Genomic DNA, 15,426 nt, shown 5'->3' on the forward strand with positions numbered 1-15,426 from the left:
GGAGTGCGATAGGAGGGCTTGCGCCGCCGGCGAGCAGGCCGGGGCGGGGCCGGGGGCCGCGGCGCGTGCGCGGTCACAACGCAGGTGGGGGCGGGACGTGAGAGCGCGAGCCGCTGGGCCGCCCGCGGCGCGTACAAGAGGGGGGCAGACGCCGAGCGCCCAGCGGGCGGAGAGGTCGAGGCTGTTTGCCTTGCCTGCCCTTACCCCTTCGCGGACTTCGGGGTCCCCCCGACTCCACCCAAGCTTCCTTCTTGCGCTGCGTCCTGTCCAGAGCCGGAGCGGTCCACGATGAGCCGCTTGACCCAGAACGTGCTGGAGGTGATGAAGGCGATGGCCCGTGTCCCCGGGTTTGACAGAGTTTTGGAAAAGGTACTGCCGTGGGAGCGCCGGCTTCTCGGGAAAGCGCGGCGCGGGGTATCTCCGGCTCGATCCCGCTGGACTGCCCGGGAGCGCCGCTCCATGGCGGTGACGGCGGCTGTCCTGGCGTCCCGTGTGTGAGCTCGGGCGCCTGGTTTACTTCACGGAAACGTGTGCTCCGAGGTTCCGACCGGCCTCGATTCAGGATGGGGCTCCTTCCAGAGTCACCCCTGCCGGGTGGACACGCGGTGGATGGACAGCGCGTGCGATAACCCGAGCCTCGTCGCTTAGCCTCGCCTGCCCCGTGGGCTCAGAGCGCTTCGTAGCCTGCGGTTGGGCAGAATCATCCGACGCAAAGCCCGTTCTGTCCGAGGTGTTGAGTATCTCTTCAGTTTGTGGAATCCTGTAGGGAACGGGGGAAACGAATCATTTCCTTCCTTCCTAGAGAACGCCAGCACGGAGGACGGGGAGAGGGAGAGAATCTCACGCGGGCTCCAGGCCCGGCCCAGAGCCCAGGCAGGGCTGGACCTCCCGTGAGATCTGGGGGCATGACCGAGTAGAAATCGGGAGTCCCGGGCTTAAGCTTCGGAGGCACCCAGGCACCCCTCGTTACAGTATAATTTTAAGCAGAGTTGCTAGCCCTCCTGCTGTCGGGGCCGGCAGGGAGCTGCCCCGCACCTGGCCAGCGTGGTGCTGCGTGTGACTAGCTTGGGTTAAGATGGAAATTCAAAATTCGAAGTTTCTGCTGAATGTGTAACGCTGTCACGCCATTATAAAGTGGGGAAATCTTAAGTCAAACCGTCGTCAGTCGGGGAATGTTGAAGCGATGCTCACTTGTGGAGACAGTTTTCTTGATTTCAGAGCGGGGAAGGACTTGAAAGCTTGGCCTTCAACATACAGAGGCCGGTAGTGCTCTGAGGAAAAGAGGAAGAGACAATGTCTACACTTAAGATGCACTTGCAGCCTAGAGGATTAGAAAATAAATAATTGCAGCAAGGTGGGAAAGCCAGATTCCGGGAAGAGGGGTGCTTCGGAGTCAGGCAGGGATAGCCTCTGTCTCCTTGGCACATGAACAGACTAGCCCAGATTCTTAGTTTTCGGGGTCTTTGTAGAAATCGTCTTACCTAGGAATCATTTATAAATAAACACGAATAACAGAAGCCCTTGGTTATGTCAGATTTGGAAGACGTTTGACAGCCAAAGAACTTCTAGGCTTTTTCCTAAATATTTTAAGTATGCATGACTGTTTTCCTTTTAGAGAGGCATGTGGGTCAGGGAGAGACTGAAGGAGAGAATCTTAATTTAGCAGGTTCCATGCCCAGTGCAGAGCCGGAGGTGGGATTTGACCTAACAGCCCCGGGATCATGACCTGACCTGAAATCAAGAGTCAGATGCTTAACCGACGAAGCCACCCAGGCACTCTTGCCTGTTTTCCTTCTGATTAGGAAAGAGTATTGGGAACTTTGCAAATACATAATTTAAAAGTGGAGTTTAAACAGACCAACTGCTATCACTTGTAGGAAGAATGTAGACCATTGGACCAAAGTCCTCCTCCTGGAAACAACATTTGGGCTACATTTTCAGTATTTCAATCATTATAGCCAAGGGCTTTTGTGAAAAACATAGGAAATCATGCTCAAATGTATTCAGTGTTTTCAAATAGCAAACACTATAAAATCCAAGGATATGCTACTTTTTAACAGTAACTTTTTGAGAGAGATACATGCAACAAAAGAAGTATTGAACTAAGGGGAAGACTGAATTCCCTAAAAACATCAATAGCCATTTTCATTATTAAACTTCCAACAACCAAATTTTGGGTGTGTCCTCCCCTGATAATCTTGCTGCGGGTTGGATTTGCCTTTGAGTAGTCTGAGAAAAATCTCATACCTTGAACAGTCTCACTGTAACAATCATAAACTTCACTTATGCCGGAGTTGGCTTTGGTGGTCCAAGTCTTCCAAGAGGATATGCCTGTTAAACCTGATGTACAGAGTTTCTCAGAAGTTGTAGTAAGATTGAATAGAGGTACCTGTGATTCTAGACCCAGCAGTGTCCAGTAGAGATGTAGCACAAGCTACAAATGCAAGCCACACATATCATTTTATTTATATATGTATATGTACATATATACACATATATATAACTATAAAAAAAGCAAAAAGAGGGCGCCTGGGTGGCTCAGTGGGTTAAGCCGCTGCCTTCAGCTCAGGTCATGATCTCAGGGTCCTGGGATCGAGTCCCGCATCAGGCTCTCTGCTCGGCAGGGAGCCTGCTTCCCTCTCTCTCTCTCTGCCTGCCTCTCCATCTACTTGTGATTTCTCTCTGTCAAATAAATAAATAAAATCTTTAATTAAAAAAAAAAAGCATAAAGAAATAAGTAAAATTAATTTTATTAATACATTTTAAGCAACTCATTATATTTGAAATTATATTATTTTAGCATGTAATCCACACAAAAGTATCTTGTTTGGGGGACTTCAACCTTGAATTCCAGTGTGAATTTTAAACTTAACAGCACAGTCATACTGGCCGTTTCAAGTGCTCAATACTGACATCAGGCTAGTGGCTACCGTACTAACTGCACAGGTCAGTACCCCTGTAGGTGTTCTGTATTAATTTGATCTCTAATAGGATCTGTGTTTGTGTCTTGTGTGGGCACAGTTGCTTGGGCTAGAATATATATTTATGGTGATGCATAAAGCTAGTTGTGACTTTGGTTCCTTTCCTACTATTGTAAACTTAAATGTAACATGACCTAAACCAGTGTTTCTCAACTAGGAGTAATTTTGTTCCCTGTGGGACATCTGTTTGGGACGACTGGAGTGTGATGGAAAGGGCACTATGGGGGGCATCTACTAGGTGAGGCCACAGATACTGTCCTCCCGTGTGCAGGCTCCTTGCCCCCGACTCCCCAGAATAATGAGTCATCCAGTGCACATGTCAACAGTGCTGACACTGAAAAACCTTTTTAATCATTCTCTCTGTGCTGGGTTAAAACTAAATAAATAGCATAGTATAAACCATGTCTTTGTGCTGAACTTCGGCTGTTCAGATCATGGAACTTCCTCTTAACCCCTTCATCTTGGTATGGGATAAAATGAGTTTTTTTCTAAATCTCTAACAATTACTTATATTCTCTGTTAAAATAACTAGCGTGTTGTTGCCTCACCGGTCCTTGATTGATGAAATTATTTTATGTCAAATAGTTGTCCCTTTGGTTATTTAAATGGGAAACTAGAGATTTTTCAAGATAAGAATGTTTATTTTTAAGCATTTAATACAAGCATATTGTTAAAACTAAATTGGAATAAGGGTATACATGATCTTTTTCAGACACACCTGTGCTCTTATCACTACTTTGCAAAAGTCAGAAGCAATAATGTTTCTCCTTTTTCTTTTTAAGTAGGCTCCATGGCTAGTGTAGGGCCTGAATTCATGACCTTGAGGTCAAGAGCTGGGCTGAAATCAAAAGTCAGACACTCCACGGACTGGGCCACCTAGGTGACCCTCTTCTTATTACTGAGTGTAAGAAGCAAGTGAGCTGTGCAGTACTATCACTTTAAGTCTGCCCCATTATCCAGGCCTACAGTGGCCTTACTAACTACTCCAGTAGAGACAACCAGCTTGCCAAAAGAGAGGTGCTGTTTTTTTCTTGATTATATACAAAAGACAATTCTGTCCTGAGTGCTAACCTCTGATTCTTTTGAAGGTCTTTTTGTTCTGTTTTGTTTTTGTCTTTTGAGGAGCAGGGAGGGGCAGAGGGAGAGGAGAGAGTCTAAGCAGACTCCACACTGAGACGTGGAGCCCAACCTGCGACACGATCCCACAACCCTGAGATCACAACCTGAACCAAAACCAGGAGTCAGACACTCAGCTGACTGAGCCACACAGGTGCCCCATTTTAAATGTTTTTTTTTTTTTTTTTAGTCAATGAATTAAGTAAGATAACACTTGAAATGTTCATAATATTCCCATGGAGCTTTGGGTCTTGGACAGATGTTTAGAACCAGCATATAAAATCTGCTAAATGATGATGACTTTCTATTCCTCCAAAACCGATCTGTTGAAGAAGGCACTTTGCACTCAGTCCTGCTTCGGGTGTCAAATTAATGCACAAGATCTTAACTTAGAACATCTTTATTATTTTAAGGCTGTCCTTTGTAAAACAAAAAACCAAACAAAAAACCTCCGGTTTCTCAGTGTTTATAAACACCCACAAAACCTATCTTTTATAAAACACTAATCTATTAGAACAGTCAGATGTCCTGCTCTTACTAATAGATCGCCTTAAAATCAGTCAACAAACCAAGTACTGTGAGATAATGAAATACAGCCACAGTCCCTTGCCTTCGAGGAGTTTATTACCTAGGAGAGAAGGAAAGTGGAATCCAGGGAACATAGTGTCATCAGATGTTCCCTGAGAAAGAGAGTCCCATGAATAAAAAAGTTCAGGAAACATTGATGTCGTATCCCATCTTTTTAAAAACAAAAATTGCGACAAAATATACATAACATTAAATTTGCCGTTTTAACCATGTTAAAGTATACGATTCAGTATTAACTGCATTCATACTGTTGTGCGACCGTCACTACCATCCACCTCCAGAACTCTTCGGCTTGCAAAACTGGAACTCCGTCTTCATGAAACACTAACTCCATTCCCTTTTCCTCCAGCCATGGCAACACCATGTACTGTCTGTCTCTCTGAATTTGAGTACTCTACGTACTTCACGTAAGTGGAGATGATCTAGCCTTTTTATACATTAAAACATTGACTAGTTCTGCCATAAGTAAACATGCTTCACTTTATCATGTTTAAGTCCCACAGTAACACATGTGGAGGAACATATCTTGGGAATCTCAAGTGAGAGGCACCGTGCGAGGGTCTGGAAAGGCTATGTAGAGTCCAACGCAGAAATAAGGGAGTGGAGTTGTGAAGCGAGGTAAAATTGCGTAGTCATCCTTACAGAAACGAGATGATGTATAAGGAAATGAGATGTCCCAAGAGGAAGAACACAGACTAGAGAGAAGCATTAAGGTTTAGGATTTAATTTTAGTTAAACATTCATTAAGGTTTAGAACAAACCTTATACTGGGTGCCTGGGTGGCTCAGTTGGCTAAACGACTGCCTTTGGCTCAGGTCCTGATCCGGGGGTCCTGGGATCGAGTCCTGCATCGGGCTCCCTGCTCATGAGGGAGCCTGCTTCTCCCTCTCTCTGCCCCTTCCCCTGCCTGTACTCCTCCCCCTCTTGCTTTCTCTCTGTGAAATAAAATCTTTAAAACAAACAAACCAACCTTATACTTACTAGAAGAACCATGAGGCTTTGAACTGACCACAAAAGCACAATTATTTCTATTATTTAGAAAATTTGTCAACATGACAGAACAACAGATTATTTCCAAATTCATTATTGGCCATTAAAATCATCTAGGTCTAAGAAATGCACAAGAAAATAATAAAGCAAGCTTTGTTCAAAGACTTAAATACAAAAATACTGGTTGTAACATTATTCGTGATATCAGACACGTGAAATAACTTAAATGTTCAGCCACAGAGGAACTGATAAAAGAAATCACTTGTAGCTCCATGTAAAGGAGTCACAGTTTTAAAAATGACGTATTATCATAGAAGCATGTCACAAAATGATGTGGATGACCTTATAAAATTGGAAATTTTTATCTTGAAATTTTCATAGCATGTACTGTGTGTCAGGCACTCTGCACTTTACTAATACGAACTCTTCATGGAAAAGAAAAACCCAATAAAAGTCAAAATAGAATTATCTGGAAAAGGATTTCTCTATGAATAGGAGCTAAAAATCAGATATGGTAAGAAGAGCTATAAAAAGTTTCGTAAGTGGGCCAAAGTGTATCAGCCGGCTGTTTACACAAGAGATGTAGTGTCAGACAATAAGCATGAAAGTCAGGCACTAAGCATGCTTCCTGGCTCGTAATCTGGTTAATACACATTTAAACTGTGAGATAACATTATTTTGCCTATCACATTGTAAAAAGAGTAACTCAGAGTAATAATATACATTATTGATGAGGAATTAGGGAATGAAGCACTCTTACTGCTTTTGAAAAGGAATCTGGCAGATTTGTTAAAAATTTACATACCTTTTACCCAGCTGTCTAATTCTGGTGATTGATCTTCTACAAATAAAAGTAACTTTGTAATGGTAAAAAATATGGCAAGAACACACATGTCAAGCAAGAGTTTAATAAATCTAATATATTCAATAGTAGGGCATAGCACAAAGCCATTGAGAGAGTTCTGGGACTGGAACTACAGGCATGGTTGTGATTTACTAGGAAGAAAAAAACGGAAGCTGCAAAGTAATATGTAGAATGTGATCCCGTTTTTGTAATTTTATAAAAAGAAAGGGGGGAACCCTAAATATGTATAAATATTTGAATAGGCCTGGAGAATGCCAGTGAATGACACAGAGTAGTGAAGGAGTGCTAGGTAGGAAATGCAACCCTACACTGTTTATTATAATGAATTCATATAAAATGAATGATTGTTGTCATTAAAAATCTAATGAAGAGAAGGAACATGGCGGTTTAGATGCTAAGATTTAAGGAGTCAAGATATAATTGGTGAAATTATGGACTCAAGTCAGAAGTTGCTGATACTATAGGGGAAAGGGATTTGGCATCAATTCAGAGCAACTGTAAATATTCTGGAACATTAATACTTTTAGCAGTGGTGAATGGAGGCCCAGTTGAAAGAAATGGTGAATTTACATTTCTTCCACCATGGAAGATAGTCAGGGTTTAGGACTCCGTGCACACTTGGAAATGGCTGCTGCTGAAATGTTCTGCCACTTGTCTAAGAAGCCCTTTTATTCAAGTCCTCTGTTTTCTGAAGATCTCAGAAAGTGACTGAGAGCTTTGATAGAAGTTAAATATATATATTTTTAAAATTCAGCACAGAACACTATAAAAAAATAAAGGCAGTATAACATTTACTCAACCAGGCTAGGACTTGCAGGAATTTCTGGAATGCTGTTCCTCAGTGAAGAGAGGTTACTCAAAACTTCTTTGTTGCTGTTTGATTCACGGCACTGTCCTAGGACAACGAAGCTGTGTGCTGGGCCTTGACTCACCATATTTACTTACCTGCAAGGCACCGTCCCTTCCTGCAAATGGCTCCATATTCATATTCAAATGCTAGGTTCCAAACTAGATCACCTGCAACAATTCTACAGAGTTTGTATGTCCCCCCTGGCGAGGAGATCAGGAGATGTGAACAGACATTGCCCTGGTCCTCAATGTATATGGGATAGGGATGGTCCTTCTCCATTACCCCTTTTCCAGGCTCCAGGCGGCAGAGAACACATGTAGGGCAGAAAGCTTACTAATGTGAGGCCTTCATAGTGTCCGTATTTATAGGTATTTTAGAATGATTCAGTAAAACCTGCCATTTACCAGCCGTTGTGAAAAACTAGTGGTGGTTCACGTTCCTTCCTAGCCCAGCGGTCACTGTCCCCACCACTCCAGGGAACTGATGTTACTTCCGCTGGCTGAATTCCATTCACTGTTTCGTTCAAGCCCCCTTCGCTCTTCCTTGGGCTTCGTTGTGCCTCTCGTGGCAGTCGTTTGCTAACATCTCTTATTTCTGGCCTTCTCTTACAAGCTCTGCTGGCTTGTTACCTTCCTGAGGACTTGGACATCTTAGTTTGGCTCCTCCACCACCTCTGTCCCCGGCATCACTCGCTGTCTTTCTCGGCTCCACTGTGTACGCTGTTTGCTGTGGGGCCTACGTGGATCCTGCGAGAGCGTCTGTTGATTTCCCTACTTCCCTCTCTGTATGGAGAGCGCTGCTTGGGGGGCAAGTCCGTAGTAGAGGCTCAGAAGCGTTTGTCAGTGCCTCCCGCCAGGGGCCCAGCAGGGTGGATCTTCCAAGAAGAGACTCCTCCCTGCGGCCCGGTCAGTCAGGTGCCGGTGCCGCCCCGTGTCGTGCATTTTGTCACGGACTGCTCCTGCAGTGCCCTTCCGGTCGGACCATAGTCCCTCACTGAGCAAACATTTGAGCACCGACTCTGTGCCAGGCGCATTCAGACCTCCTACTAGGGACCATCTCCTTCACTGCTGTCGGTTCTGGGCATCCCTTCTGTCTTTACTGAAAAGGTAGGGGAGGAAGGGGGAGACTCACCTCAAGTACGTTCCGTGTGATGGAATTTAGGTGTTTGCCGCACGAGTCACACAGACTCCCCTGACTGCACGAGGAACGCGCAAGACACAGTTCACTGCAAGCCATCCAGAAAAGGGATGGATGGTTGTCTGTGCACGTATCTAATTTCTGTGATAAACCACAGAGCCCATGCGTCAGACTGGGCTGAGCCATAAAGGTTCTTGCCAACCTCCTGCAGCTGCCCGACCCGTGGGATCCCGGGAATGCAAGTATCTGGGCAGTTAATTCTCTGTATCATTGGGGCCACAGCAAATATATTCCTGACCCACTGCATCACAAAAGGCTTTCCGGACATCCTCCCACAAGACCGAATGGAGCAGGACCTAGTTGTCTGCAGCAGTCCAGGCAAGGCGAGGTGTGAAGGGAGGTGATTTTGCACAGGGGTTGAACCGGAGATGTCGGAGTTGAAGGAGGATCCAAGTGTCCATGTCTGAGATGTGAGGATGGAGACCACACACCTGGGGCGGCTGAGTGCAGTCCCTAACTCCAAGTCGGCCATAGTTAATGACCTGTAAACAACTGTGTCCCCTACAGCCTGTATCTTAATGGAAACGGAGATTTTTTTTTTTTTAATTTTTTTTTTTTTTTTCATCAAACAGAGGTCAGCTCTCCATTGGCTTCTTCCCCAACAAGATCACTTACTAGCTTTGGGCAGATGACTAGGACATTCCTTTGTTAGCTCCCACTGGCTGAATCCCTTCATCTAGGGAGATGAGAAATGGCCACACATAAAAGCATTTCTCTTGCCATGTCAGGCTGACTGTCAAAACGCTCTCTCTTCCAATGTATATTTTAAACCACTCTTGTATACTTGTGTGTCCTTTGGCCTTTCAAGTTGGGAGAAAGAAAAAGAATTAAAAACTGTATTCTGCAGTGGAAAGTCAACATTTGTATTCCCTCCTGTCACCCATCCCAGCTGAAGTCAGAGAATCCAACGGGACTTGAACAACTAACCTCTACTAAACACACCCACGCTTACATGGCACCAAACTGCCTCTGGTGTCTGTGAGGCTCGATTTCGTTCTCTCCCCTGCCCTGCCTGGCTGCTTTCCCCATTTTCACTTGGCTTACTCAGTCCATCACGATTTGGTTGCTGATCCCCAAGAAGCCCTTCCTAATGTCTGTTCTCTGAAGACATACTTCCGTTAGACACCCTTCTAGTGACTTGGATCTGTTCTGTCTCTAGGAAGTCCCTGCGCCGTGTGCTCGCCTCTCCCTTCAGGTTGTGAAGCCCTGACGAGCAGGGATTGGATTTCATTCTTCACGTGGCCAGCGCTTGCCGTACTCAGTGCCCAAGTATGGGGAGCTTACACCTTGGTCCTGCTTGATAAGTCCATTAGTTTATGAGGACATCTTGTGGTTAGATCATTCGTTGTATGAATACACTTGATCCTGTTCTAATATTTACTTGGCACTGACGTACCTGTTAAGCAAAACAGGACATAAAATTGTTCAGGATGATTCATATTGTTTGGCTCTGTTCCGTTTTACTTCTCAGGGATAAACCGCAGCAAAACCGCTGAAGTTGTGGCTTGTGAAACTCTCAGGTGTCTTCCTGGTGGGAGCCTAGAGAACACTGCATATCCAGACACTTCACGGTTACTGCTGAGGGAGACTCGAAGACAGACCTAGAGCTCCGTCAGTTCTGCCACACCATAGGTGACCCCGACAACAAACCGCTCTGAATTTAAGTTACTTACGAGACGGAAATTATCCCTTCCTTATTGTGTAGCGCACGTTAGGGCCTGGCTCAGCACCTACCGTAGGAAGATGCTAAGGTAGCAGTTAGGTAGAATCGAACCATTTAATGCTCCAGACACTCATATAATTCTTTTTCCTTACAATACTATAAACGGGCAGGACCTTGAAAGCTGCAGTTCACCTCTGTCGGATTCTATTGTTGAGCTTCTTATATTAAAAAATGGGTTTATGGTTTAAGTTTGTTGATTCTGGTAACTCACTGAATTACTGAATTTCGTCGTCTGTTTTTTAAATTGTTAAAACCATTCATTACAAAATCATAAAAATTACTCTCTGCAACAACTAGGGAACATCCAAGTTAAACCTGTCATGGGTTAATAGATCACAGGGACCTGCCAGCTTTGTGGGTCCAAAATTTCTGCAGAGTGGAGATTAACCAGAACTACTCTTTCCCTAAATATTCCTTTTTCTTGTCTTTTTTTTTTTTTTTTTAGATTTTATTTATTTGACAGAGAGAAATACAGTGAGAGAGGGAACACAGCAGGAGAGTGGGAGAGGGAGAAGCAGGCTCCCTGCTGAGCAGGGAGCCCCCGATCCTGGGCTCGGTCCCAGGACCCTGTGATCATGACCTGAGCTAAAGGCAGATGCTGAACGACTGAGCCACCCAGGCATCCCAGTATTCCTTTTTCTTTAAGAACAATTTCTATACGGGTTAATGTCTATCATTCGTAACTTACTTGATATTTCTAATATTTGTAACTTACTTGAATTTCTAGTTAACTTTTTTTTGTTGTTTGTTAGAGAGAGAGAGAGAGAGAGATACAGAGCGCAAGCACAAGCAGACAGAGTGGCAGGCAGAGGCAGAGGGAGAAGCAGGCTCCCTGCCAAGCAAGGAGCCCGATGTGGGACTCGATTCCAGGACGCTGGGATCATGACCTTAGCCGAAGGCAGCCGCTTAACCAACTGAGCCACCCAGGCGTCCCTCTAGTTAACTTTTTTGGGATGATTTAAGATTTTATTTTTAAGCAATTTCTACACCCAGCATGGGGCTTGAACTTACAACCCCAAGAGATCAAGAGACGTGCCAGGCGCCCCTGGAGTGACTCCATTTAATCCAGTGATAATTCTTTTTTTTTTTTTTTTTTTTTTTTTTTTTAAGATTCCACTCATTTATTTGACAGAGAGATGAGAAGTAGGCAGAGAGGCAGGCAGAAAGAGAGAAGGAAACAGGCTTCCCGCTAAGCAGAGAGCCTGACACGGGACTCCATTCCAGGACCGTGAGATCATGACCTGAGCCGAAGGCAGAGGCTCCAACCCACTGAGCCACCCAGGTGCCCCTCCAGTGATAATTCTTGATGGGCTGTTTGGGTTTCTTAATACCAAAGAATGTTGAAAAAAAATTTTTTTTTACACTTAGGTGACTCTTGTCTCTGCTGTCCCTGGGAAAGTGATTTGTGAAATGAAAGTAGAAGACGCCCACACCAACAGATTAGGCACTCTGCACGGTGGTATGACAGCCACCTTAGTGGATAACATATCAACAATAGCTCTGCTGTGCACTGAAAGGGGAGCGCCGGGAGTCAGCGTGGATATGAACATAACGTACGTATCCAGACGGTACTACAAGTAACTTTTTTAAATGTGAAAACTCACTTCAAACAACTGAGACTAAATACCTTTATAACATAAATAAAATTGGAGATGCCCTGAGCTGGTCATCCTGAAGTATAGCTATAGAGGTGCCCTGAAAGATCCCACAGCCATAGAATCTAGAACTAGAGGAGCTAAGTGCCGCATCAGGAATAAAGGGGCCATGACCTAAACATTCCAAACAGCAAACACTCAGCTCCTATTCTGTACACCGGAGGGGCAGGGTGGGGGTGGGGCATCACAGACTCACGGCCCAGACGTGGTCCACAACTGCCTTGCAACTGCCACTCGTACAGGCATCATGAGGGTTGTACTGACTGCCTAGAAAAAAGCCTGAATAAAATTCAAAGGGAAGCTGGATAAACTTTCATCAAGTCTACATTGCCATTGCCTTGTAACAAGGCGAACACAAATGTCCAGTTTTGCAATCCTGTGTCTCTCCTTGCAACCGCCAACGCGCTCTGCAGACATGAACTAGGAGATCGGGAAGCAGGCCCCCAGAGGCCAGGCTGTCACTCACCACCCTGAAAATGCCTGCAGGGGTCACCTGTTTTCAAGTGTAAAAAACTCATTTTGAGCATTAACTAGTACCACTGCTGCTCCCATCAATAGAGGGCACAGGCCCAGGGGTTCACTTTCACGACAACTGCTTTTTCCACGGACACAGCGGAACAATGACTTTTGTTGGGGGAAAGGGCAGGGATCAGGGTGGGAAAGCCAGTATTACACAACATGAGGGCAACGGAAATTACGTCAGTTATGAGAGTTTTATACAGTCTCAGCCTTTCATCAGGTGACCATAAGAAAATTCAGCCCTTCTTTACCATAGGAATAAATGGAGGTGCAACAAGCAGATCACAGGGCGAGGGAAATGCTCTTGAAACTAAGATCTGCAAAGGTTCTGCTTACTGTGTGGGTGAGCTCGGTCTGCAGTCCTTACCTTAGTCCCTGTGGTGGTGAGGGGTGAGGCCCGCTGCCGACTCCACTTTGCCTCAGGAGCCTCTGGAAGAGCAGAGGTCTTCCAGCCGAGCGCGGCACCTCATGATCTTCTGAGATCTGCTGCTCTCGCGAGCCTGAAGAATTTGTAGTAAGTCACACAGTTTCCACGCACGTGTGGTCAGATACGGGTCACAGTCAAGAAGTGCCTGAGCTTCAAAAATGGGCTCATTTGAATGGGGAAACAGTCTCAGAGATTTACTCTTGATATTTCCAAAATAAATGACAATTTACGATTACGGTAGGTAGGCAAGTGTCTCTTAAAAAATACATGCAGCTCATCACCAGGGTTTAAGGGCCTCTATCAATTCTCATAGTTCTTACATTCAATCGTTTTTGAGTGCAGTAAAGTGCAGAATTTACTCCAGTACAGTTGAGTGAATCCCAAATACTGTTATGACGAGATACAGTAGTCCCCTTCTTACCCACAGGGCTACATTCCAAGACCCCCGGGGATGCCCAAAACCACAGATAGTACCAAACCTATTATATATATTTATATAATATATATACAAAACATATACATATATATGTTCTTCCCTATACACACATACCTATGATCAAGTTTGTAAGCCAGGCACAGATAAATGATAATAAAATAGAACAAGTGTTATATACTGTGGTGCCGTATGAGTGCGGTCTCTCAAACTCCCTTGTACTGCGCACAGCCTTCTAGTGAGGACGGGACATGCAATGCCCACGTGATGAAGTGAGGAGAGAGACAGGCAGGGGTGCAGTGTTAGGTTACTGTTGACCTTGTGACAATAGATCAGGAGGACCAGCTACTTCCTTCTGGACCACAGGTAAGGGGGAACCTACAGTACAGGGCACAGGCAATACTTCACCTGGGGAAGTTAAGTAGACTAAATAAAAGCTGGCTTTCACCAGCCCCAAATAAGTATGAGATGGGAAACTTGGCCAGGGTGGGGTGGGGTGGGGGTGCCTTTCCTATTTATGGAAGAAGAAAACGTGTGGCTATGGAATGGGGAAGATGAATTTGGTCAGGACCAGCCATCCACATTTGATAGAACAGAAAGCTTACGATACTATTCCTAAACTACTTGGTAGAGGAAAGTAACACGTAAGAAGGCTGTGTAAGAGATGCATACAACTTCCCCTCATAAAAAATTGCTGTTAAAAATTTTTTAACATTCAAAAAGTATAATTATTTGCTGTTAACTATATTTAAATCTGTTTCCCTTCAAGATACATGTCACCTGCTAAAATAGGAGAAGACATCGTGATAACAGCGCATGTTCTGAAGCAAGGCAAAACACTTGCATTTGCCTCTGTGGAGCTGATGAACAAGACCACGGGGAAACTAGTGGCACAAGGCAGACACACCAAACACCTGGGAAACCAAGGCCTGCAGGCTGACTTCAAAGACACCAAACAATGAAGACCAAGTGTAAAGCTGACTTGTAACAAATGTAACTTTCAAAATAAACTAGCACAACCAGAAATAGTTCTTTTCTTTGGGGAAAATGACATAGGAACCAAGTGGAACATAGGACGGGACTGTCTCTATTTTTCATTTTAAACCTCTTTGGTTTATTTGTAATCTTATATAGATGATACTTGGACAAAAAAATTCTTAGCTGAAAGGGTTTCTGAAAACTTAGGTAAAGCAAAGAAGACAGCAGAGCCATTTTGAGATGAGATTACTTTAAAACTAAAGCCCAGTAGAAATATAGGAAGCAACTTGAATTTGGAAACACTACCCACCAGTTAAAGGTTGACTTATCCTTTGTCATGCTGCTGTCTGCTCAAAGGACAGAGTAGACTTCCCAGGAGCAGTGAGCACACAACGTGGGCACCCAGTTCTTAAGTTCTAGTATTTCCCTCTAAAAGGAACCTGGGCAGCTTGGAGAAAATGGCTGATTTCAGGACTGCGAGGATGAGATAGGGAAATTGACCTTAAGGTGTCTTGTGCTTAAAAGCAAGCATGTGTTCAAGAAAACAAAGGGAGCATTGAAGGAAAAAAATTTTTTTGTAATTTGTAATTGTAACCAAAGGAAGTATCATTTAGGGAGATAATATGTGGCAGAGACAGGAGAGCTCCTCCTTATGACAGAATGCTGCTCAGTGTGGAGGGGAGAGGTAGATAATTACGATTTTGCAGCTATCATGGTAAAGACTGGTTAAGCAAAAATCAGAAATCATCAGTGGTGCTCTGAAAAAGAGCAGGGCATGTCCATGTTGCCTACATTCCTTCTAGTCACAAGGAGAAAAATAGTAACAATACAATGCAGAAACAGTACACGACCTTGACCAATCAAAATTAACATCAACCAAGAGCAAAGTGACAGTGCATTTCTGGATATTAACTGGAGAAGGGAGTGAAGTCACTTGAATTGGGTACTGGCCAGATTCTGTAATCCCAAATTTAACCCTGAAGAAACATTCAAATGCAAAATGAGGAACACTTTCTATTTTTAAACATTAGCCTACTCTTCAAAAATGTCAAGGTCATTAAACAGAGACTAGAGATTTGACAACAGCAAGGGTCCCATAGTGAA

At 44.4% G+C, this 15,426-nt stretch overlaps 1 protein-coding gene across 1 annotated transcript; it reads left to right on the forward strand.

Annotated features, from left to right (window-relative positions):
* Window positions 1–17: 17 nt before the first annotated feature.
* Window positions 18–14,370, forward strand: ACOT13 (acyl-CoA thioesterase 13). The gene is made up of 3 exons (XM_032341254.1): window positions 18–369; window positions 11,679–11,863; window positions 14,114–14,370. The coding sequence occupies exons 1-3, from the start codon at window positions 289–291 to the stop codon at window positions 14,304–14,306; spliced, it is 459 nt and encodes a 152-aa protein (XP_032197145.1). The 5' UTR covers window positions 18–288; the 3' UTR covers window positions 14,307–14,370.
* Window positions 14,371–15,426: the final 1,056 nt, after the last annotated feature.

Source organism: Mustela erminea, chromosome 4 (genome assembly GCF_009829155.1).
Source record: "Mustela erminea isolate mMusErm1 chromosome 4, mMusErm1.Pri, whole genome shotgun sequence".
In the NCBI taxonomy this organism is placed as follows: Eukaryota; Metazoa; Chordata; class Mammalia; order Carnivora; family Mustelidae; genus Mustela; species Mustela erminea.

Coding starts and splice junctions, on each gene's coding strand:
- ACOT13 (XM_032341254.1), top strand. CDS start 289: ATGAGCCGCTTGACCCAGAACGTGCTGGAGGTGATGAAGGCGATGGCC. Junction 370..11,678: donor TTGACAGAGTTTTGGAAAAG/GTACTGCCGTGG, acceptor TTTTACACTTAG/GTGACTCTTGTCTCTGCTGT. Junction 11,864..14,113: donor AGCGTGGATATGAACATAAC/GTACGTATCCAG, acceptor TTTCCCTTCAAG/ATACATGTCACCTGCTAAAA.